This window comes from Sparassis crispa (genome assembly GCF_003851025.1).
Source record: "Sparassis crispa DNA, contig_000003F, whole genome shotgun sequence".
Classification (NCBI taxonomy): Eukaryota; Fungi; Basidiomycota; class Agaricomycetes; order Polyporales; family Sparassidaceae; genus Sparassis; species Sparassis crispa.
This window is the reverse complement of record NW_020939750.1, coordinates 83,628-106,381: the sequence shown is the minus strand read 5'-3', so window position 1 is coordinate 106,381 and position 22,754 is coordinate 83,628. Positions and strand designations below refer to the sequence as shown.

Sequence of the window (22,754 nt, the reverse complement as noted above, 5' to 3'; positions counted from 1 at the left end):
TCCGTCCGACGAAGTCGGAAAGGGAAGGGACATTGACGCGGTGATGATCGACCGACGGGGACGGGAGAGGTTGGACATCGGCTTACGGAAGCAGTCGGGGAGCTTACGGGCAAGTTGATTACAAATTCACGAGCGTGACTCGGAAGCTCGGCATCGCCGGCGATCGCACCCCATTGGCCCGCGCGTTCGGCTCGGTGGCACGGCCTGAGTCAACGCCGGCTCAAAGTGGCAGGTGCGTTTGAGCACAACATTCGTGCACCGCTCGTCAGCAAGCCGATGTCCAATACAGTCACAACATGCCGCTGCGTCGTATATCTACCCCGGCCACTCGCCCTTCCTCACTCCACCATATCCTTGCCTCCTCCCGCACGCCATGGTTGCCAACTTCCCCGTCCATCCCGCCAGCCTTCTCGACCCTACCCTCCACTCTCCTGCTCTCCTGCAGATGCTCGGCATGGACATCTCCAGAGACCTCATCGGTAATGATTACTTCCTACACTGAACTCACCGTACTGACTCCCCTCCAGAGTATCTCGTAGACACAGTAGTCGAAACTGTCGACTACGCCCTCGGCCGAGCCTCTTCATCCCGCGGACGCTCGCTCTCCCGCCACACGGAGCACACCAAGTTCACCCGCTTTGTCACGGACGTCATCGCAAAGGCGGAGGTCCCCGTCCCCGTGCTGCTAACCACCCTCGTCTACGTCCACCGCGCGAAACCACACATCCAGATCGCGCTCGAGCAGTGGGCCTGCGAGCGCGTCTTCCTCGGCGCGCTCATCGTCGCCAACAAGGTGCGTCTCTCTCGCTGACGTCGTGTGACGCGTGCTGACCTCGCTTCGCAGTATCTGAACGACTCCACGCTGAAGAACGTGCACTGGGCGCTCTGCACGGGCGTCTTCGGCAAGCGCGACATCGGGCGGATCGAGCGCGAGTTTCTGGACGTCCTTGACTTCGAGCTCGGCGTCTCCGAGGCCGATCTCCTCGCCCACCATTCCGCCCTCGTCGGCGCGCACCCTCACCACCATCACCACCACCACCATATCCGAGTCCGGGAGCCGTCTCGCTCGAGGTGGAGCGACAACAGCTCCGAGACGGACGTCGACATGGACTCGGAATCCAGCTTCGAGACGTCCTCGGGCCCGCGGACGCCCGCACACGCGCACGTCGCGGTCTACCCCGTCAAGGCGTCGCTGTCACACTCGCCCTCGCCCTCGCATCCACAGCGCGACGCGGTGCAGATACACCCGCAAGTGTCGACCGCGCTGAGCCTCTTCCACGGGCTTCCCGTTCCGAGCTTCTCATTACCACGGGCAAAGTCGATGTTCTCGCATTCGACGGCGGTGTCGAGACCTGGGCCAGCGGCGACAGGCTGCCGGCCACATCAGTCGTTCGGGACTCGGCCAATAACAACGCAGGTGATGGCGTAGGCGTCGCGCGCACCGTCCGCCTTCCCTCGCTCCCCTGCGTCTTCGTCTGCGCACGCGGACACATCGCCCGCGCCACACGCCCGTATTCGGCCCACGCCATTGGTACACGGTGCCAACGGGGGCGTCGCGGGTCGTGGCGCAGCCCGCCGCTCCCCTCCATTCCCCCGCTCCGCTTTCGACTTTGTGCACATAACCCCATTTCACGTGGCCCCACTCGAAGCTGCTGCAGCTGTTTGCTCGTTTATTTATTCGAGCCCCCGTCATGTAGTCTGGTTTACAACGCGTCCTGTCTGTAATAGCATCTACTTACCCTACACTCTCTACTCTTCCGCATTTCTCGTTGTCGTCGTCGTCGTCTCTGAGTGTGCTCTGTATCGTACGTCTACCGCGACGCCCGTCGCATCCCTCGCGTGTTCTAATGAACGGAATGGAACGTCTTGGAACTCGTGTGTGGGGGATTCTGCTCGAGAATTTGTATTTACGGTCAGCGCGCGAAGTGGGGCAACTGGCAGTTTCCCCCACCTGCGGTGCCCGGAAAGCGACCATGCGATTCCCGCTGCCGACGGGCTCGACTGCATGGACTGTGCGCACCGTGCGCTCGCGTTCGCTCTGCGGATTCGGAGTTGTCGCGTCACGCGCGGCCGAAGGACGGAATTCGGCGGTTGGCGCATACAGCGTGCATGGCGGGGAGGACGGCCGCGGGTATAGTCCTCCCGAATATGATGTGTTGTTGGTCCTGCAGTGTTTAGATGCTGGAATCACGTTGCTGGGTGCACGGTGCATATCCCGGTGAGTGCACCTGGCGCATACCGTATGGATGACACGGACGAATGACTTTCGTCGACTCGTCATCGTTGGAGATCCGACGCGGACAGCGCGTCGATGACTCACGCGTCGCAACAGTCATCGACGCGTGCAAACGCGCCCACCACCCTCTCCCTTCGAATTCGCTGAATACGATGGCCTGACCTTGCGAATCTTGCGTTGCAGTAAGTTAGTCATTCCACAAGAAAGCTCCCCGCTAGGAAAGCCGAGCAGATGTCTTGAAGCCCTTAGAGTCACTGCTGACTCACGGACTCATATTTCTACGCAGGTGAGTAAACAATTGTTTATTGATCTCTTTGCTCGCGCAGACTACACTCGACGTATGAGGACCCACCACCTCCGCGCGAACGACGAACAGGATGCACCAGATATGGAGACGACACATAGATGTTCTGCGAACTTGGTTGCGGCGATGACTCAGAGGGGAGTTGCGGGGAGGCTGTTGTTGAAGGCTGACCCGCCCTGCAGGTGTTCGTTCGAAGAGAGCGGCTGCGCTGCCACCCCCGCAATCGAGGCGGTATCGCACTGCGCGCCATCCCCTACGTCCTTCTCCCACTGCAACTCGTTGCCCAGCCCCTTGCGAAGACTTGATGGAGCGGCAAACAGTCGCATCTGGCATTTTGTATCGGGGCACCCATGTTCACATTCACGGCGGTGGATGTTGTGTTGGTTCTCGCTGACTGTAAAGCCGGCATCCGCACACCTCCGAGCGGTCCTCGATGCGAGTTCACTCACCGAACAGGTACTAGCGGCCAGCCGCTCTGCGTTGAACATGCTGACGCTGTAGCAGTCGAGCTCAAGCTGTGAGAGGACGCGTTTCGTCCCTGTTTCCCTCACGCTCAGTGCGGTCTCACCTCGAACACTTCCCCACACTGCTGCACACTGTCCCCTTCGTCCTCGCTCTACTGGTCACCCGCGTGAGACCTCCACTCGTTCAATGCATGCTACAAAAGGCATGCATTAGCCTGATCACACGACGGCATCCTCCAGTGTCGTCACCGTGCCCGTGCATGGGCCGGCTCTCACACTCACCCACGAAAGAGAGGGAGGGCGCGTGCATACGGTACAGACCCGGAATCTCGGAGGCAGCGGAGCTCGTTCGTCGAGTAGATGGCACGGTGCGTGGTGTGTAGTGTCATCAAACACTTTCGGGGGGAACGGCGTGGTGCACGATGTTGTCAAACACTCTTGGGGAGGATAGCGTGCTGCGCGAGCGGTGACGAGAAATAGTTTGATCAGAATATTACCCTGGAATTTTCACGTGAGAGCGATATCACGATGAAGCTGTGTAATTTCACTTACGAGGCTCTTACCATGTCGACCGATGCGAGAGTTCTGTACAAGAATAAATCAGTACATGATATAGTGACAGCTAAGAGTATCGTACTGGCAGCCTTGTTCAAGTGCGATCACGGAGAGATTGCTACAGACAAATTAAATTGCGGCTTCTCGCACTGTCCTTAGAAATGGTGACAATAGTGAGGCAATAAATTAGCGGCATTGCACAATACTTACTATCCCGGGGATCTCTGCTCGCAAAGTTAAGAAACAGGCTACACCGCACAAAGGAATAGCAGGAGAGAGCGGCGTGTGAACATCACCAAATGCTCTGACAGTGTAATCTGCCCTGTACAAGGCATCACGACAACGACCGGACCTAGTGTACAATACCAATATAAATCTTACCTTAGAATTTCACGGCGAGCGGAGGCACATCTCGGTAAATAATCTAGAGCAAGACAGAAGAATGCATTAGTATTCACCAAATTGATATGAACAAGCATCATACCTAAGCATCGCCTGCGGCGTCACATCTGTGCAAGCGTGGAGTAGTCTTCGTATACGGGTGCAAATCAGTGACTGACTGACTGTCAAGATTGCTCGGTGGACTCAAGATGATGGGGAGATAAGAAGTCCATGACGAGCGGCGGAATTGAGAGATGCAGAGAGAGGTGTCAAAGCAAGAACGGAGGAGGAGAAGTGGAGAGGGAGGCTGATGAGGGGATGGTGGAGGATTTGCCTGCTTTTATACTACTCCGGGTGGTCCGTGCGCAAGCCCTGTCGAAATTCCTCATCGTTCGACAGCATTATTTGTCCAATTGCAACTGTGGGAGATCATGCCCATCAGTAACAACCGCTTATGCGAATGACACACCCGTAACCATCTCCAAGTTCTCCCGCCATTCATACAGCCATCCCAAGAGCCAATTGCATTCCTCTCCAAATCTTCCTAACAAGAGTCCACGAAAATTGTGCTTCGCTAATTTGTAGCCGAATCCCGCGTGATCGGAGGTAATTCGTGCGTGCGCCGACTGCTGAACCTGCCGAAGTGTTTCAACCCACCTTCTGGCTTGTCCGCTCAATTTCGTGTATTCGGCCAATTACAAGGCCTGCGAGGGGTATGTAGTTGCCACAGGATGTCCAAGGCATGAAGTTGTGAAATAGAGAAGAGAAAGCAAAGAGAATGAGTGCCGGTCAGTGGATCGACAGAGAAGATAGGTGGCACATTCATAGCGTGGCGGTGAAAAATGCTGAGCGTTCAGGAGCCTCGTGTCGGCCTGGGTTCTAGCGCTTGCTCTGGGCGCCCCGCAAGTGGCTGCATGTCCGAGATTGTAGGTGCCCGATCTATAGCAGCCTGACCGATTCGACATGTGTACAGACAGTATGCTCTAACCTCCGCAGATCGGCTCAGGCTACCGGCAAATATTTTAATTCTACATGTTCTTGGTAGCACCATATCAAACATCGCCAGTCATGTTCTTGATGCGGTGATTGTTCTGAGTCGTATTTCCAAGCAGTCCCGCTGGAACAAGCCTGAACCTCGGTGTTTGCACAGCACAAAGCTGCTCAGAAAACTCGAAAGCACATTATAATGTGCTTGTGAATATCTACTAACATGGCTGACTACAGGATACAATACTTAATTGCCTGCAACATGAGGAGGCTCAAGTGACCTACAGTCCACTCGGATGCCTTCAAAATGTGCATCTTGTGATTCCTCGCTCCTCTCGCAAACAGCCTCATTCCTGTCGGTGAACCACAACAGTTGCATGGATGCCTGTATTCAATCCAATGTGTGACCAATTGCCTATTACTGGACAGATTCTCAGCTTGAGCCACCCAGGTTTTCATGTGAGTTGATAAGGAATTCGGTGAGAGGGCACCAGTGCCGTGGGTACAGAAGCCAGGTGTCGTTGTCATTCGCAGTGCTTGTCTGATCCATGTGCCTCGACATTCTCATGCACTTCAGCCGCAGTACTACGACTCCATTTGCAAAAATGTCCATTGTCATTCTCTGTCCAGCCACTGTCTGATCCGAAAATTACAATACTAACATGGCTGGATCTCACATTCTATCTACTCTACAACACACTGATCTCACTGGATCCTGCCAGTGGTCTGATCTCCGACTGAGTTGTGCAGCGAAGTTGCAAAGGTAAGCATACTAGGGTGAAATAAAAATATCCAGACCTGTAGACATACAATTAGCTGCTGTAGATCCAAATGTTTTGTAAACCAACCCAGGGTGTCACCATGAATATTTCATTGATATCCATGTTGACACTCTGGGTTTGTTTGCAAAACATCAGTCCATTCTCACCCGCTTGATTGCAGAACCTGCTGTCAGCCGCCACAATCCCGTATGCACCATTGAAGAAGCCTGAGGCTGTGGCGGAGATTCCGTGAGCCTGATGTTTGGATTCTCTGCAAACAGAAGTCGGCAAGATGACCCAATCTTGCCATCAGCAAATCATGTGAAGACGGAACATCAGAAGAATGGAATCGTGTTGCCATGAATGTGATGCCATCAGTCCATCTCGGTTACAAATCATGGCGGCCAATTTTTGACGTGGGATCTTCCTCACTTTTCTTTCGCTCCCCTTCATCCTCTCACCATTTCTTCTCCCTTCAACATCCCCGATGATACCGACAGCTCTTGCGTAACTAGATTTCTGATCTCCTAGCCACTATACCAAACCCCGATTTCTACGTTGACACTCACCTTCAGCAAAACCAACCCATGGTGTGAAGCACTTGAGTTGCTCAACAATGTCGCCATGAAGACTGCTCCGTTAACTTCAAGAGACAGATTCCACCAATGATTTGGTAGGTGTTTCCCTGCATTGGGACCAGTCGTGTCCAAATTTACTGATACCTACCTATCTAACCAGGCGAGACATGCACTCCGACGATGCAAGACACAGTCGCAGGGATTGTTGCACTGTGTGGTATGTGCTGGAGGCCATGTTGTAAACTTTGTCCAATTGCTTACATTGTTCCCTCCTGCACAGGCATCTTTTTATTCTCGAGACCGAGAATTTATGCAGGAACCCCTTGATCTCCTGCGCCTTCCCAGGGCGAGGATGCTTGCAAAATGTCGTCATGATCAGCGGCGCGTAGCACCGTACTTGCTCGCGTACGCACCACCGTGAGTACCTATGAATTTAAGTCTTGTGCGCGGTCACTAACCTGGCGATGTTGTGCAATATAGGCTGTGAATCACGCACGCTGCAGGCCCAGCGGCGAGCGTCATCACACTGGTAACAGGTAATGCTCGAGAGAGTTCTTCGTGAACTTTGCTCGGAGCATGAAACACCCACGGCGGTGCATTGGACGTGCACGATCCACTGCAGTACGTACGAGATGGAATTAGTTGCACAGACATGTCACTGACTGTCAATTTTTGCTGCAGGCTTGCCTGAGATTCTATGAGATCGAGGCCCAGCGGCGAGCGTCACCCGGTCATCAGGAGAATGCGACGGGTGTACGGGCACTGATCCTTGAAGGTTTTTCCTGGTGGAATCGCTGCGGGTGCCACCGCGCGAAGTGCCGCCACATTTCTGTACACGGTCTTTTGTGCGTGTCCTCACTGTGCGACATACAGTGCTGCTCCTTATCGCGAATGGTGAGTCCCCATTTGCATTAGATGTCCCGCGCCCTCGCTGAAGCTCGCATTTCCAGGACCTGTGGATTCCGAATTCGCGTGATCGAGGCCCAGCAGCGAGCGTCACCAGGCCATGAGGGAGCATGCGACGGGTGCACGGGCACCAATCCCTCGCGATCTTCCCTGGAGGTGTCGTTGCGGGCGCGGTGGCGCGAAGCACCGCCCTGTCTCCGTACACCGTCTTTCGTGCAACATACCTCGTTCGGGCGAGTCCAGGTGCCCGCCCATCCCGTGCGTATCACCAGGACCCGGTGCTGCTCGTTCTCGTGAGTGTGGTGAGTCCCTGTTTCCATTAGATTTCCTGTGCCCTTGCTGACGTTCGAATTTTCAGGTCCTAAGGCTTTCGATTTTTCAGGATCGAGGCCCAGCGGTGAGCGTCACCCGCTCTCCAGGGAGAATGCGACGGGTGCAGGGGTACCTATCCTGCACGATCATCCCTGGAGGAGTTGCGGGCGCGGCGGTGCGAAGCACCGCCCCATCTCCGTATGCCGTGTTTTGTGCAACATACCTCGTTCTGGCGCGTTCAAGTGCCCGCCTATCCTGTGTCTATCACCATAAGACCGCGCTGCTCGTCATGGCGAGTGTGGTGAGTCCCCGTTTGCATTAGATCTCCCGTGCCCTTGCTGACGTTCGAAATTGTAGGGCCTGAGGCTTCCCAATTTTCAGGCTCGAGGCCCAGCGGCGAGCGTCACGCAGCCACCAGAGAGAATGCGACTGGAGCACGGGCAACCATCCTGCATGGTCATCCCTGGAGGATTCGTTTCGGGCGCCGCGGCGCGAAGCGCCGCCCTGTCTCCGTCCACCATCTTTCGTGCAACATACCTCGTTCGGGCGAGTCCAGGTGCCCGCCCATCCTGTGCGTATCACCACGACCCGGTGCTGCTCATTCTCGTGAGTGTGGTGAGTCCCTGTTTTCATTAGATCTCCCGTGCCCTTGCTGACGGTCAAAATTGAAGGTCCTGAGGCTTCCAAATTTTCACGATCGAGGCCCAGCGGCGAGCGTCACCAGGCCACGAGGGAGAATGCGACGGGTACATGGGCACCTATCCTGCACGATCGTCCCTGGAGGATTCGTTGCAGCCGCGGCGGCGCGAAGCGCCGCCCCATCTCGGTACGCCATCTTTGTCCAACGTACCTCGTTCAGGCGAGTCCAAGTGCCCGCCTATTCCGTGTCTATCACCATAAGACCATGCTGCTCCTCATGACGAGCATGGTGAGTCTCCGTTTCTATTAGATCTCCCGTGCCCTTGCTGACGGTCGAAAATTTAGGTCGTGAGGCTTCCAATTTTTCAGGATCGAGGCCCAGCGGCGAGCGTCACCCGCTCACCAGGGAGAATGCGACGGGTGCGCGGGCACATGTCCTGCACGATCTTCTCTGGAGGTGTCGTTGGGGACGCGGCGGCGCGAAGCGTCGCCCTGTCTCCATACACCGTCTTTCGTGCAACGTATCTCGTTCGGGCGAGTCCAGGTGCCCGCCCATCCCGTGCGTATCACCACGACCCGGTGCTGGTCGTTCTCGTGAATGTGGTGAGTCCCCGTTTTCATTATATCTCCCGTGCCTTCGCTGACGTTCGAGTTTTCAGGTCCTGTGGCTTCCAATTTTTCAGGATCGAGGCCCAGCGGCGAGCGTCACCACGCCTCGATGGGTGAAGTGACGGCTGGCCGAGTACTGGCTTGCGCTGGCCGTCATCGATGTGCTGGAGCAGCGGCGCGAAGCGCCGAGTCGCGTCCAGCCGTCATTGTTTCGTGCGTGGCGTGTGTCACGTCGACGAACGCTGCATCTCCGCTTGAGATACTGCGCCGCACCTCGCGAAGTTGGTGGGTTCCCGTTAGTATTCAACGTCGCGTGATCTCGCTGACGTTTGCATTGTCCAGGTCCTGAAGCCTCCGAATTTGCGGGACAGAGGCCCAGCGGCGAGCGTCACCGCGCTCGAAGAGGGAACGCATCGATTCCACCCTCGTCTCCTGGTGGATTGTGTGCGTGGTGTGGTGATCCTGGCCGCGGCGCGTTTCGTCGTGAGTGTCTTCGAGAGGACACGTTGCGTCTCATCACTGACGCACCGTTCTCAGCAGCGCGTGGCCCGGCGGGGCACGTCATTTGGCCGTGCACCGCCTCCTTCGTGGATCGTTGTCTGCAGGGGGTCCATGCACGGAGACGTGTCGCGGTGTGTTTTCAGACGTAGGGCGTGTCCTCTCCATCGTTTCTTCGAGACAGTGAGTACGCGACGTGTAGCGCCCGCCCATCGATGTTGAACGCATTCGCGGAGGTGGCGCGCGCACGCGGGAGGCCTTGTCGCGAGCGTCGCATGCCCGCAGTTCATACGGTAAGTTTCTGGTGGATCAGATCTTGAGATACGAAAACTGACCGCGCGTTTTCAGGCCTCGTGCGGCTGGGGATGTCGAAAGACGGCGGGCAAAGGGCTGAAATTATGCATTTTGCCACCACTGGTACACCCCCGTCTTGTGTCAATGGCCCGCACCTCGTGGCCGGCACCGCTGGTCCATTCCAGTGGAGTCTTGCACCACGCGCTACAGGGTGCGCCAACGCGCGTCTTTCGTCGTGCATCCTCCAAACGCGTTCTCCGTCGGAGGAGGGGGCTCGAATTTGCCCTCCGCGCGCGTTCTGGGGCGTGTCCTGCGCGTGAAAGACCGTGGGTGAGTACAGGTCATTTCGCGCAGAGGACTCAAGTACTCACCATTGAGCCCTTTCCTTCGCATTCGGACGTGCTCTAACCCTCGCCCTACCTCCCACCCAGCAAAGAAGAGGCGGCAGAACGCGACAGGCGGGGAGATCGCGCGATCGAGCGTGGAGATCGAGGTCCGGGGGGGGATCGAGAGCCGCGTCATGAGCCGGTTTCTCGAGGAGGCAGGAGCAGTGACTCACCGAGAAAGCAGGTGGAGCAGCCAGTTGGAAGGAGGGAGGGAGGGTCGATAGAGTAGCCAGAGATGTAAGTGGAGCGGCGGAACGAGCAGAGCAACCGATCCAGCGCGGGAGGGAGAACAAGCGCCCGCTGGTGGTCGAGTACACACAGTGTGCCCAGTGTGCCCCCTAGTATCTACTATATGTGCAGAGTCTCGAATTAATCTCTGCGACTTGCTGAGCCAGAGACCGCGATCTATGACGTAGACACAGCACACTGCGAGTCAACCCGCTCGCGATCGTCGATCAATAGGCGCCCGTCTCTTCACCACTCCATCCACCGCACAACATGCCCCCGTCGAGACTGTCGACTACGCCCTCGGCCGAGCCTCTTCATCCCGCGGACGCTCGCTCTCCCGCCACACGGAGCACACCAAGTTCACCCGCTTTGTCACGGACGTCATCGCAAAGGCGGAGGTCCCCGTCCCCGTGCTGCTCACCACCCTCGTCTACGTCCACCGCGCGAAACCACACATCCAGATCGCGCTCGAGCAGTGGGCCTGCGAGCGCGTCTTCCTCGGCGCGCTCATCGTCGCCAACAAGGTGCGTCTCCCTCGCTGACGTCGTGTGACGCGTGCTGACCTCGCTTCGCAGTATCTGAACGACTCCACGCTGAAGAACGTGCACTGGGCGCTCTGCACGGGCGTCTTCGGCAAGCGCGACATCGGGCGGATCGAGCGCGAGTTTCTGGACGTCCTTGACTTCGAGCTCGGCGTCTCCGAGGCCGATCTCCTCGCCCACCATTCCGCCCTCGTCGGCGCGCACCCTCACCACCATCACCACCACCACCATATCCGAGTCCGGGAGCCGTCTCGCTCGAGGTGGAGCGACAACAGCTCCGAGACGGACGTCGACATGGACTCGGAATCCAGCTTCGAGACGTCCTCGGGCCCGCGGACGCCCGCACACGCGCACGTCGCGGTCTACCCCGTCAAGGCGTCGCTGTCACACTCGCCCTCGCCCTCGCATCCACAGCGCGACGCGGTGCAGATACACCCGCAAGTGTCGACCGCGCTGAGCCTCTTCCACGGGCTTCCCCTTCCGAGCTTCTCATTACCACGGGCAAAGTCGATGTTCTCGCATTCGACGGCGGTGTCGAGACCTGGACCAGCGGCGACAGGCTGCCGGCCACATCAGTCGTTCGGGACTCGGCCAATAACAACGCAGGTGATGGCGTAGGCGTCGCGCGCACCGTCCGCCTTCCCTCGCTCCCCTGCGTCTTCGTCTGCGCACGCGGACACATCGCCCGCGCCACACGCCCGTATTCGGCCCACGCCATTGGTACACGGTGCCAACGGGGGCGTCGCGGGTCGAGGCGCAGCCCGCCGCTCCCCTCCATTCCCCCGCTCCGCTTTCGACTTTGTGCACATAACCCCATTTCACGTGGCCCCACTCGAAGCTGCTGCAGCTGTTTGCTCGTTTATTTATTCGAGCCCCCGTCATGTAGTCTGGTTTACAACGCGTCCTGTCTGTAATAGCATCTACTTACCCTACACTCTCTACTCTTCCGCATTTCTCGTTGTCGTCGTCGTCGTCTCTGAGTGTGCTCTGTATCGTACGTCTACCGCGACGCCCGTCGCATCCCTCGCGTGTTCTAATGAACGGAATGGAACGTCTTGGAACTCGTGTGTGGGGGATTCTGCTCGAGAATTTGTATTTACGGTCAGCGCGCGAAGTGGGGCAACTGGCAGCTTCCCCCACCTGCGGTGCCCGGAAAGCGACCATGCGATTCCCGCTGCCGACGGGCTCGACTGCATGGACTGTGCGCACCGTGCGCTCGCGTTCGCTCTGCGGATTCGGAGTTGTCGCGTCACGCGCGGCCGAAGGACGGAATTCGGCGGTTGGCGCATACAGCGTGCATGGCGGGGAGGACGGCCGCGGGTATAGTCCTCCCGAATATGATGTGTTGTTGGTCCTGCAGTGTTTAGATGCTGGAATCACGTTGCTGGGTGCACGGTGCATATCCCCGTGAGTGCACCGTATGGATGACGTGGACGAATGACTTTCGTCGACGTCATCGTGAGAGATCCGACGCGGACAACGCGTCGATGACTCACGCGTCGTGCAAACGCGCCCACGTGCAACCGACTTAGTCACCCTCTCCCTTCGAATTCGCTGAATACGACGGCCTGACTTGGTGAGTCTTGTGTTGCAGTAAGTTAGTCATCCACGGCACAGATTTAGACTTCCTCCCTTAGAGTCGCAGCTGACTCACGGACTCAGATTTCTACGCAGATGAGTAAACAATTGTTTATTGATCTCTTTGCTCGGGCAGGCTACACTCGATGTATCAGGACCCACCACCTCCGCGCGAACGGCGAGTAGGATGCACCGATGGGGATGATGCGCAGATGTTCTGCAAATTCGGTTGCGGCGATGACTCAGAGGTGAGTTGCGGGGAGGCACTCGTTGAACGCTGACCCGCCGTGCAGGCATTCGTTCGCAGAGAGCGGCTGCGCCGGCACGCCCGCAATCGAGGGGGGTATCACAGTACGCGCCATCCCCGACGTCGTTCTCCCACTGCAGCTCCGAGTCATTGTCCAGGCCGTTGTGAAGACTAGATGGGGCAGCAAACGGTTGCGTCTGGCATTTGTATCGAGGCACCCACTTTCGCGTTCGCGGTGGTGGATGCTATATTCGTTCTCACTGACTGTATCGCCGGCATCCGCACACCTCGAAGCAGTCCTCAATGCCAGGTCACTCACCGAACAGGTACTAGCGGTCAGCCGCTCTGCGCTGAGCATGGTGACGCTGTAGCAGTCGTGCTCAAGCCGAATGGACACGTTTCATCTCTGTTTTCATCACAGCCTCACCTCGAAGACTTGCCCTCACTCCTACACACCCTGCCCTCGTCCTCGCTCTACTACTGGTCACCTGCGTGAGACCTCCACCGGTTCAATCGATGCTACAAAAGACAAGCATTAGCCCCATCGCACGATGGTATCCTCCAGTGTCGTCATCGTGCCCGTGCACGGGCCGGCTCTCATACTCACTCACGAAAGAGGGGGACGGTGCGTGCATACGGTACAGACCCGGAATCTCGGAGGCAGCGGAGCTCATTTGTCGAGCAGCAGGAGTGGATGACACGGTGTGTGGTGTCGTCAAACACGTTCAGGGAGGACGACGTGGTGCACGATGTTGTCGAACACTCTCAGGTAGGATAGCATGCTGTGCAAGAGGTGACGAGCAATTGCTTGATCGGAATATTATCCTGGAATTTCCACGTGAGAGCAATATCACGATGAAGCTGTGTAATTTCACTTACGAGGCTCTTACCATGTCGACCGATGCGAGAGTTCTGTACAAGAATAAATCAGTACATGATATAGTGACAGCGAAGAGTATCGTACCGGCAGCCTTGTTCAAGTGCGATCACGGAGAGATTGCTACAGACTAATTAAATCGCGGCTTCTCGCACTGTCCTTAGAAATGGTGACAATAGTGAGGCAATAAATTAGCGGCATTGCACAATACTTACTATCCCGGGGATCTCTGCTCGCAAAGTTAAGAAACAGGCTACACCGCACAAAGGAATAGCAGGAGAGAGCGGCGTGTGAACATCACCAAATGCTCTGAGAGTGTAATCTGCCCTGTACAAGGCATCACGACAACGATCGGACCTAGTGTACAATACCAATATAAATCTTGCCTTGGAATTTCACGGCGAGCGGAGGCACATCTCGGTAAATAATCTAGAGCAAGACAGAAGAATGCATTAGTATTCACCAAATTGATATGAACAAGCATCATACCTAAGCATCGCCTGCGGCATCACATCTCTGCAAGCATGGAGTAGTCTTCATATACGGGTGAAAATCAGTGACCGACTGACTGTCGAGATTGCTCAGTGGACTCAAGACGATGGGGAGATAAGAAGACCATGATGAGCGGCGGAATTGAGAGATGCAGAGAGAGGTGTCAAAGCAAGGACAGAGGAGGAGAAGTGGAGAGGGAGGCTGATGAGGGAATAGTGGAGGATTTGCCTGCCTTTATACTCCTCCGGGTGGTCCGTGCGCAAGCCCTGTCAAAATTCCTCATCGTTCGACTGCATTATTTGTCCAATTGCAGCTGTGGGAGATCATGCGGCCCATCAGTAACAACCGCTGATCCGAGTGACACACCCGTAACCACCCTAAGTTCTCCCACTGTTCATACAGCCGTCCCAAGAGCCAATTGAATTCCTCTCCGAATCTTCCTAACGAGAGTCCACGAAAATTGTGCTTCGCTAATTTCTAGCCGAATCCCGCGTGATCGGAGGCAATTCGTGCGCGTGCCGACTGCTGAACCTGCCGAAGTGTTTCAACCCACCTTCTGGCTTGTCCGCTCAATTTCGTGTATTCGGCCAATTACAAGGCCTGCGAGGGGTATGTAGTTGCCACAGGATGTCCAAGGCATGAAGTTGTGAAATAGAGAAGAGAAAGCAAAGAGAATGAGTGCCGGTCAGTGGATCGACAGAGAAGATAGGTGGCACATTGACAGCGTGGCAGTGAAAAATGCTGAGCGTTCAGGAGCCTCGTGTCGGCCTGGGTTCTAGCGCTTGCTCTGGGCGCCCCGCAAGTGGCTGCATGTCCGAGATTGTAGGTGCCCGATCTATAGCAGCCTGACCGATTCGACATGTGTACAGACAGTATGCTCTAACCTCCGCAGATCGGCCGGCTCAGGCTACTGGCAGATATTTTAATTCTACATGTTCTTGGTAGCACCATATCAAACATCGCCAGTCATGTTCTTGATGCGGTGATTGTTCTGAGCCGTATTTCCAAGCAGTCCTGCTGGAACAAGCCTGAACCTTGGTGTTTGCACAGCACAAAGCTGCTCAGAAAACTCAAAAGCACATTATAATGTGCTCGTGAATATCTACTAACATGGCTGACTACAGGATACAATACTTAATTGCCTGCAACACGAGGAGGCTCAAGTGACCTACAGTCCACTCGGATGCCTTCAAAATGTGCATCTTGTGATTCCTCGCTCCTCTCGCAAACAGCCTCATTCCTGTCGGTGAACCATAACAGTTGCATGGATGCCTGTATTGAATCCAATGTGTGACCAATTGCCTATTACTGGACAGATTCTCAGCTTGAGCCACCCAGGTTTTCATGTGAGTTGATAAGGAATTCGGTGAGAGGGCACCAGTGCCGTGGGTACAGAAGCCAGGTGTCGTTGTCATTCGCAGTGCTTGTCTGATCCATGTGCCTCGACATTCTCATGCACTTCAGCCGCAGTACTACGGCTCCATTTGCAAAAATGTCCATTGTCGTTCTCCGTCCAGCCACTGTCTGATCCGAAAATTACAATACTAACATGGCTGGATCTCACATTCTATCTACTCTACAACACACTGACCTCACTGGATCCTGCCAGTGGTCTGATCTCCGACTGAGTTGTGCAGCGAAGTTGCAAAGGTAAGCATACTAGGGTGAAATAAAAATATCTAGACCTGTAGACATACAATTAGCTGCTGTAGATCCGAATGTTTTGTAAACCAACCCAGGGTGTCACCATGAATATTTCATCGGTATCCATGTTGACACTCTGGGCTTGTTTGCAAAACATCAGTCCATTCTCACCTGCTTGGTTGCAGAACCCGCTGTAGTCAGCCGCCACAATCCCGTATGCACCATTGAAGAAGCCGGAGGCTGTGGCGGAGATTCTGTGAGCCTGATGTTTGGATTCTCTGCAAACAGAAGTCGGCAAGATGACCCAATCTTGCCATCAGCAAATCATGTGAAGACGGAACATCAGATGAATGGAATTGTGTTGCCATGCATGCGGTAGTGCCATCAGTCCATCTCGGTTACAAACAGCATCCAATTTTTGACGTGGGATCTTCCTCACTTTTCGCTCCCCTTCATCCTCTCACCATTTCTTCTCTCTTCAACATCCCCAACAATACCAACATCTCCTGTGTAACTCGACTTTTGATCTCCTAGCCACCATACAAAACCCCAATTTCTATGTCAACACTCACCTTCAGGAAAATCAACCCATGGTGTGAAGTGCTCCAGGTGCTCAACTGCGGACTGCTCCTTTAACTTCAAGCGACAAATTCCACCAATGATTTGGTATGTGTTTTCCCGCCTTGGGACCAGTCGTGTCCAAATCCACTGATACCTACCTACCTAAACAGGTGAGATACAATCTGACGATGCAAGACGCAGTCGCAAGCATTGTTGCACTATGTTATATGTGCTCGATGCCGCATTGTAAGCTTTGTCCGATCTCCTACACCTTCCCAGCAGGAGGATGCTCGCGAAATGTCATCACGACCAGTGGCGCGTCGCACCATACTTGCTCGCGTACACACCACCGTGAGTGCCTATGAATTTAAATCTTGCGCGTGGTCACTAACCTGGCAATTTTGTGCCATATAGGCTGTGAATCTCGTGCGCTACAGGCCCAGCGGCGAGTGTTATCATGCTGGTAGCATCTAACACGAGAGTGTTCTTCATGAACTTTGCTCCGAGTATGCAACACCGACAGCAGTGTGTTGGATGTGCATGATCCACTGCAGTACGTACGAGACGGGCTTAGGTCCACGGACATGACACTGACATTCATTTTTTTGCTGCAGGCTTGCCTAAGATTTTAGCAGATCGAGGCCCAGCGGCGAGCGTCACCGGGCCACGAGCAGAAATGCGACGGGTGCACGGGCACCGATCCTTCATTGTGATCCCCACAGGAGTCGTTGCGGGCGCGGTGGCGCTTCTGTAGAGTCTTTCGTGCAACGTACCTCATTCGGGCGAGTCCAGGTGCCCGCCCATCGCGTGCGTATCACCACGACCCGGTGCTGCTCGTTTTCGTGAGTGTGAGTCCCTGTTTTCATTAGATCTCCCGTGCCCTCGCTGATGTTCGAATTTTCAGATCCTGTGGCTTCCAATTTTTCTGGATCAAGGCCCAGCGGCGAGCGTCACGCAGCCACCAGGGAGAATGCGACGGAGCAGGGGCACCGATTCCTCGCGATGTTCTCTGGAGGTGTCGTTGCAGGCGCGGTGGCGCAAAGCGCCGCCCCGTCTTCGTACACCGTCTTTTGTGGAAAGTACCTCCTGCGGGCGAGTCCCAGGTGCCCGTCCGTCCCGTGCATATCACCACGACCCGGTGCTGCTCATTCTCGTGAGTGTGGTGAGTCCCTGTTTTCATTAGATCTCCCGTGCCCTTGCTGACGTTCGAAATTGTAGGTCCTGAGGCTTCCAATTTCTCAGGATCGAGGCCCAGCGGCGAGCGTCACGCAGCCACCAGGGAGAATTTGTCGAGTGCGCAGGCACCGATCCCTCGCGATGTTCGCTGGAGGAGTGGTTGCGGGCGTGGCGGCGCGAAGCGCCGCCCCATCTCCATACACCGTCCTTTGACATACCTCGTTCAGGCGAGTCCAAGTGCCCGCCTATGCCGTGTCTATCACCATAAGACCGCGCTGCTCCTCATGGCGAGCGTGGTGAGTCCCCATTTGCATTAGATTTCCCGTGCCCTCGCTGACGTTCGAATTTTCAGGTCCTGAGGCTTCCAATTTTTCTGGATCGAGGCCCAGCGGCGAGCGTCACCAGGCCGTGAGGGAGCATGTGACGGGTGCACGGGCACCTATTCTTCGTGGTCGTCCCTGGAGGGGTCGTTGCGTGCGCGGTGGCGGGGCGAGTTCGAGTGCCCGCGCATCCCGTGCGTATCACCACGACCCGGTGCTGGCCGCTCTTTGTCGTGAGTGTGGTGAGTCCCCGTTTTCATTATATCTCCCGTGCCTTCGCTGACGTTCGAGTTTTCAGGTCCTGTGGCTTCCAATTTTTCAGGATCGAGGCCCAGCGGCGAGCGTCACCACGCCTCGATGGGTGAAGTGACGGCTGGCCGAGTACTGGCTTGCGCTGGCCGTCATCGATGTGTGCAAACCGCGGCGCGAAGCGCCGCATCACGTCCACCGGTCATTTTTTTGTCCGTGGCGTATCTTGCGTGGATGAATGCTGCAGCGCTGCTTGAGTTGCTGCGCCGCGCCTCGCGAACTTGGTGGGTCCCCGTGGGCGTTCAATTCCGCGTGATCTCGCCGACGTTTGGATTTTGCAGTTCCTGAAGCCTCCGAATTTGCGGGACAGAGGCCCAGCGGCGAGCGTCACCGCGCTCGAAGAGGGAACGCATCGATTCCATCCTCGTCTCCTGGTGGATTGTGTGCATGGTGTCGTGATCCTGGCCGCGGCGGGCTTCGTCGTGAGTGTCTTCGAGAGGCCATGTTGCGCGTCATCACTGACGCGCCCTTCTCAGCAGCGGGAGGTCCGGCGGGGCACGTCGGTGGGCCGTGCACTACTTCCCTCGTGGATCGTCATCTGCAGGGTCGGTGCACGAAGATGCACAGCGCGGCACTGTGCTGTGTCGTCGATACCACAACGCCGAGTTGGGCCGGGTCAGAACCATCCGCATTGCCAGAGGGTATGTGCTCGGGGCCCTGGGTTGAGAATCGCGCACCCCGGCTGAGAGGGTGAGTGCTCCGCGGTCAGATCTGAAAATTCGAAGACTCACGGTGTGTTTTCAGAGCTAGGGTGCGGCCGCTCCGTCGTTTCTTCGAGACAGCGAGTCCGCGACGTGTAGCGCCCGTTCGTCGATGTTGAAAGCATCCGCAGAGGCAGCGCATCGCACGCCCGCAGTTCATACAGTAAGTTTCCGGTGGATCAGATCTTGAAATGCGAAAACTCACCGCGCGTTTTCAGGCCTCGTGCGCCCCCGCGAGGCCGGGGATGTCGAAAGATGGCGGGCAAAGGGCCGAAGTTGCGTGTTTTGCCACAACTGGCACACCTCCGTCTTATGTCGATGGCCCGCACCTCCTGGCTGGCACTGGTGGTCCGTTGAGGTCGAGTCTTGCACCTCGCGCTACAGGGAGCGCCAACGCGCGTCTTTCATCGTGCGCCCTCCACCCGCGTTCTCCGACACTCGAGGGCACCCGAATTTGCCCTCCGTGCGCGTTCTGGGGCGCGTCCTGCACGTGAACGACCGTGGGTGAGTACAGGTCATTTCGCGCAGAGGAGTCAAGTACTCACCATTGAGCCTTTATCCTCCCATCCAGACGCGCTCTAACACTCGCCCCACCTCCCACCCAGCAGAGAAAAGGCGACAGAACGCGAAAAGCGGGAAGATCGCGCGATCGAGCGTGGAGATCGACGTCCGGGGGGGATCGAGAGCCGCGTCATGAGCCGGTTTCTCGAGGAGGCAGGAGCAGTGACACACCGAGAAAGCAGGTGGAGCAGCCAGCAGGACGAGGGAGGGAGGGTCGACAGAGTAGCCAGAGATGTACATGGTAGAGCAGCGGAACGAACAGAGCAGGGGAGGGCAACCGATCCAGCGCGGGGGGAGAACAAGCGCCCGCGGGTGGTCGAGTACACAGTGTGCCCAGTGTGCCCCCCTAGTATCTACTATATGCACAGAGTCTCGAATTAATCTCTGCGACTTGCTGAGCCAGAGACCGCGATCTATGACGTAGACACAGCACACTGCGAGTCAACCCGCTCGCGATCGTCGATCAATAGGCGCCCGTCTCTTCACCACTCCATCCACCGCACAACATGCCCCCGTCGAGACTGTCGACTACGCCCTCGGCCGAGCCTCTTCATCCCGCGGACGCTCGCTCTCCCGCCACACGGAGCACACCAAGTTCACCCGCTTTGTCACGGACGTCATCGCAAAGGCGGAGGTCCCCGTCCCCGTGCTGCTCACCACCCTCGTCTACGTCCACCGCGCGAAACCACACATCCAGATCGCGCTCGAGCAGTGGGCCTGCGAGCGCGTCTTCCTCGGCGCGCTCATCGTCGCCAACAAGGTGCGTCTCCCTCGCTGACGTCGTGTGACGCGTGCTGACCTCGCTTCGCAGTATCTGAACGACTCCACGCTGAAGAACGTGCACTGGGCGCTCTGCACGGGCGTCTTCGGCAAGCGCGACATCGGGCGGATCGAGCGCGAGTTTCTGGACGTCCTTGACTTCGAGCTCGGCGTCTCCGAGGCCGATCTCCTCGCCCACCATTCCGCCCTCGTCGGCGCGCACCCTCACCACCATCACCACCACCACCATATCCGAGTCCGGGAGCCGTCTCGCTCGAGGTGGAGCGACAACAGCTCCGAGACGGACGTCGACATGGACTCGGAATCCAGCTTCGAGACGTCCTCGGGCCCGCGGACGCCCGCACACGCGCACGTCGCGGTCTACCCCGTCAAGGCGTCGCTGTCACACTCGCCCTCGCCCTCGCATCCACAGCGCGACGCGGTGCAGATACACCCGCAAGTGTCGACCGCGCTGAGCCTCTTCCACGGGCTTCCCCTTCCGAGCTTCTCATTACCACGGGCAAAGTCGATGTTCTCGCATTCGACGGCGGTGTCGAGACCTGGACCAGCGGCGACAGGCTGCCGGCCACATCAGTCGTTCGGGACTCGGCCAATAACAACGCAGGTGATGGCGTAGGCGTCGCGCGCACCGTCCGCCTTCCCTCGCTCCCCTGCGTCTTCGTCTGCGCACGCGGACACATCGCCCGCGCCACACGCCCGTATTCGGCCCACGCCATTGGTACACGGTGCCAACGGGGGCGTCGCGGGTCGAGGCGCAGCCCGCCGCTCCCCTCCATTCCCCCGCTCCGCTTTCGACTTTGTGCACATAACCCCATTTCACGTGGCCCCACTCGAAGCTGCTGCAGCTGTTTGCTCGTTTATTTATTCGAGCCCCCGTCATGTAGTCTGGTTTACAACGCGTCCTGTCTGTAATAGCATCTACTTACCCTACACTCTCTACTCTTCCGCATTTCTCGTTGTCGTCGTCGTCGTCTCTGAGTGTGCTCTGTATCGTACGTCTACCGCGACGCCCGTCGCATCCCTCGCGTGTTCTAATGAACGGAATGGAACGTCTTGGAACTCGTGTGTGGGGGATTCTGCTCGAGAATTTGTATTTACGGTCAGCGCGCGAAGTGGGGCAACTGGCAGCTTCCCCCACCTGCGGTGCCCGGAAAGCGACCATGCGATTCCCGCTGCCGACGGGCTCGACTGCATGGACTGTGCGCACCGTGCGCTCGCGTTCGCTCTGCGGATTCGGAGTTGTCGCGTCACGCGCGGCCGAAGGACGGAATTCGGCGGTTGGCGCATACAGCGTGCATGGCGGGGAGGACGGCCGCGGGTATAGTCCTCCCGAATATGATGTGTTGTTGGTCCTGCAGTGTTTAGATGCTGGAATCACGTTGCTGGGTGCACGGTGCATATCCCCGTGAGTGCACCGTATGGATGACGTGGACGAATGACTTTCGTCGACGTCATCGTGAGAGATCCGACGCGGGACAACGCGTCGATGACTCACGCGTATTGCAATATTCGACGCGCCCACGTGCACTGAACGGCTGAGTCACCGTCTCTTAGATTTTGTTCAGCGCTGGAGCACGCAGGCCCGACCTGGTGAACTTTAGTCACCCGCGGCAATGGCTGAGAACTTACCTCCAGAAATGCCGAGTAGATGTAAGACTCGATGCCTCTGGAGTTGCAGCTGACTCGGTGCCTCGGACTGCACAGAGGTACCTACTCAGGTGAGCTCTTTGAATATGGATACTGTACATGTCATCCATCACGCAGCGAGCACTGATTCAGGCCTGATCGCGCGGATTAGACTTGCCATGGCACAATCTCCGGCTGACTGATACGATGGTGAGTTAAGACATCACCCCGCTAAGACCGGAGATCATGCACCTTGGCCGAAGAGTGTTGATTCGGAAAGAGCACGCAGATATACAAATGCTGCTGCCATGGGCCCTGCAACTTCGGAATCATCTATTAAAGTTGCGCTGATGGTTCAATTCTCAAGGGGCACTGAGCATGAAGGCGACACATCCACGGATGAGACGCGTAAGTGCGTATTATCATGTTTGGATCCTCGGCGTCGTTGATTCACTCAGTAGGGACCGCGTTCAAATTCTATCCCCACCGGCAACCAAGTGGAACAGAGGTTTGGTGACCAATAAGGGTTCCGTCATGCTAGATGGCAGAGAAGGATCGTCATGACAGTTGTTGCTTAAGTTGTACTCAAGCAACGACTCTCTTGAAGATCCTCGTCTGTGGCACTGCATGGGGCCCGCCGTGATCGTGTTTTCGCTCGATTCAGCTGTCCTCTCGCACTGATTGATTGAACAAGGTGTACAAACATGCATGAATACACCGTTGAGATATTGGCCACTCATCTCTTTTCAACCTTGATGAGGGCTATTGTAGGCCAACATGCAATCCCATGCCACCTTCAACCAAACGTGAACTCCGTGCTACTCCGATTCCGACTCGGGGGTCGTATGTGCGCATAGCGATAGACCTCTTAATGGGGTCAGCGCAGTCGGTTCGCCACTGAAATCCCACCGCAAGCACGGCAGGTCCGGCGTCGACGAGTGTCTCCCTCCGCATAGGGCTGTGCAGGCTTCGTGCTGTGGCGATGCTGATTCGTTCTGTTGTGGGTTCTGTCGTGTTGCGGTCAGCTGAATTGATATAGGCAGGTAATGCGCGTGACGTACCTACATTCGACGTCCTCCGAGACTCACCCAGTACGGTAGATAATTACGACTTCTAAGTTGTGTAGGGCGGATACGTTGGAGAAATGAGCAAACCCATGGCCCCCACGTCAGTAGTGGGATACGTCACGCGGTCAAAAGCAG

At 56.6% G+C, this 22,754-nt stretch overlaps 6 protein-coding genes across 6 annotated transcripts; 3 read left to right on the top strand and 3 right to left on the bottom strand.

The window, feature by feature from the left end:
* Positions 1-373: 373 nt before the first annotated feature.
* Positions 374-1,429, top strand: SCP_0400410 (hypothetical protein; the record flags this gene model as incomplete). Its single annotated transcript, XM_027756782.1, has 3 exons — positions 374-479; positions 528-793; positions 845-1,429. 3 exons carry the CDS (start codon positions 374-376, stop codon positions 1,427-1,429), a joined length of 957 nt encoding a protein of 318 aa, XP_027612583.1.
* A 415-nt stretch (positions 1,430-1,844) lies between these two features.
* On the bottom strand, positions 1,845-2,212 carry SCP_0400400 (hypothetical protein; the record flags this gene model as incomplete). The annotated part of the gene is made up of 2 exons (XM_027756781.1): positions 1,845-1,889; positions 1,952-2,212. 2 exons carry the CDS (start codon positions 2,210-2,212, stop codon positions 1,845-1,847), a joined length of 306 nt encoding a protein of 101 aa, XP_027612582.1.
* Positions 2,213-2,671: 459 nt separating this feature from the next.
* On the bottom strand, positions 2,672-2,866 carry SCP_0400390 (hypothetical protein; the record flags this gene model as incomplete). The annotated part of the gene is made up of 1 exon (XM_027756780.1): positions 2,672-2,866. The coding sequence occupies one exon, from the start codon at positions 2,864-2,866 to the stop codon at positions 2,672-2,674; it is 195 nt and encodes a 64-aa protein (XP_027612581.1).
* A 4,416-nt stretch (positions 2,867-7,282) lies between these two features.
* Positions 7,283-11,298, top strand: SCP_0400380 (hypothetical protein; the record flags this gene model as incomplete). The annotated part of the gene is made up of 15 exons (XM_027756779.1): positions 7,283-7,474; positions 7,531-7,785; positions 7,842-8,099; positions 8,156-8,310; positions 8,355-8,412; positions 8,469-8,726; positions 8,783-8,845; positions 8,906-8,945; positions 8,992-9,017; positions 9,075-9,215; positions 9,270-9,364; positions 9,415-9,523; positions 9,579-9,854; positions 10,327-10,662; positions 10,714-11,298. 15 exons carry the CDS (start codon positions 7,283-7,285, stop codon positions 11,296-11,298), a joined length of 2,847 nt encoding a protein of 948 aa, XP_027612580.1.
* A 1,932-nt stretch (positions 11,299-13,230) lies between these two features.
* Positions 13,231-14,001, bottom strand: SCP_0400370 (hypothetical protein; the record flags this gene model as incomplete). Its single annotated transcript, XM_027756778.1, has 8 exons — positions 13,231-13,330; positions 13,385-13,417; positions 13,470-13,476; positions 13,538-13,541; positions 13,598-13,709; positions 13,797-13,811; positions 13,872-13,898; positions 13,952-14,001. 8 exons carry the CDS (start codon positions 13,999-14,001, stop codon positions 13,231-13,233), a joined length of 348 nt encoding a protein of 115 aa, XP_027612579.1.
* A 2,966-nt stretch (positions 14,002-16,967) lies between these two features.
* On the top strand, positions 16,968-20,542 carry SCP_0400360 (hypothetical protein; the record flags this gene model as incomplete). The annotated part of the gene is made up of 11 exons (XM_027756777.1): positions 16,968-17,241; positions 17,298-17,551; positions 17,608-17,663; positions 17,720-17,817; positions 17,874-18,118; positions 18,166-18,306; positions 18,361-18,429; positions 18,635-18,748; positions 18,804-18,933; positions 19,617-19,906; positions 19,958-20,542. The coding sequence occupies 11 exons, from the start codon at positions 16,968-16,970 to the stop codon at positions 20,540-20,542; spliced, it is 2,256 nt and encodes a 751-aa protein (XP_027612578.1).
* Positions 20,543-22,754: the final 2,212 nt, after the last annotated feature.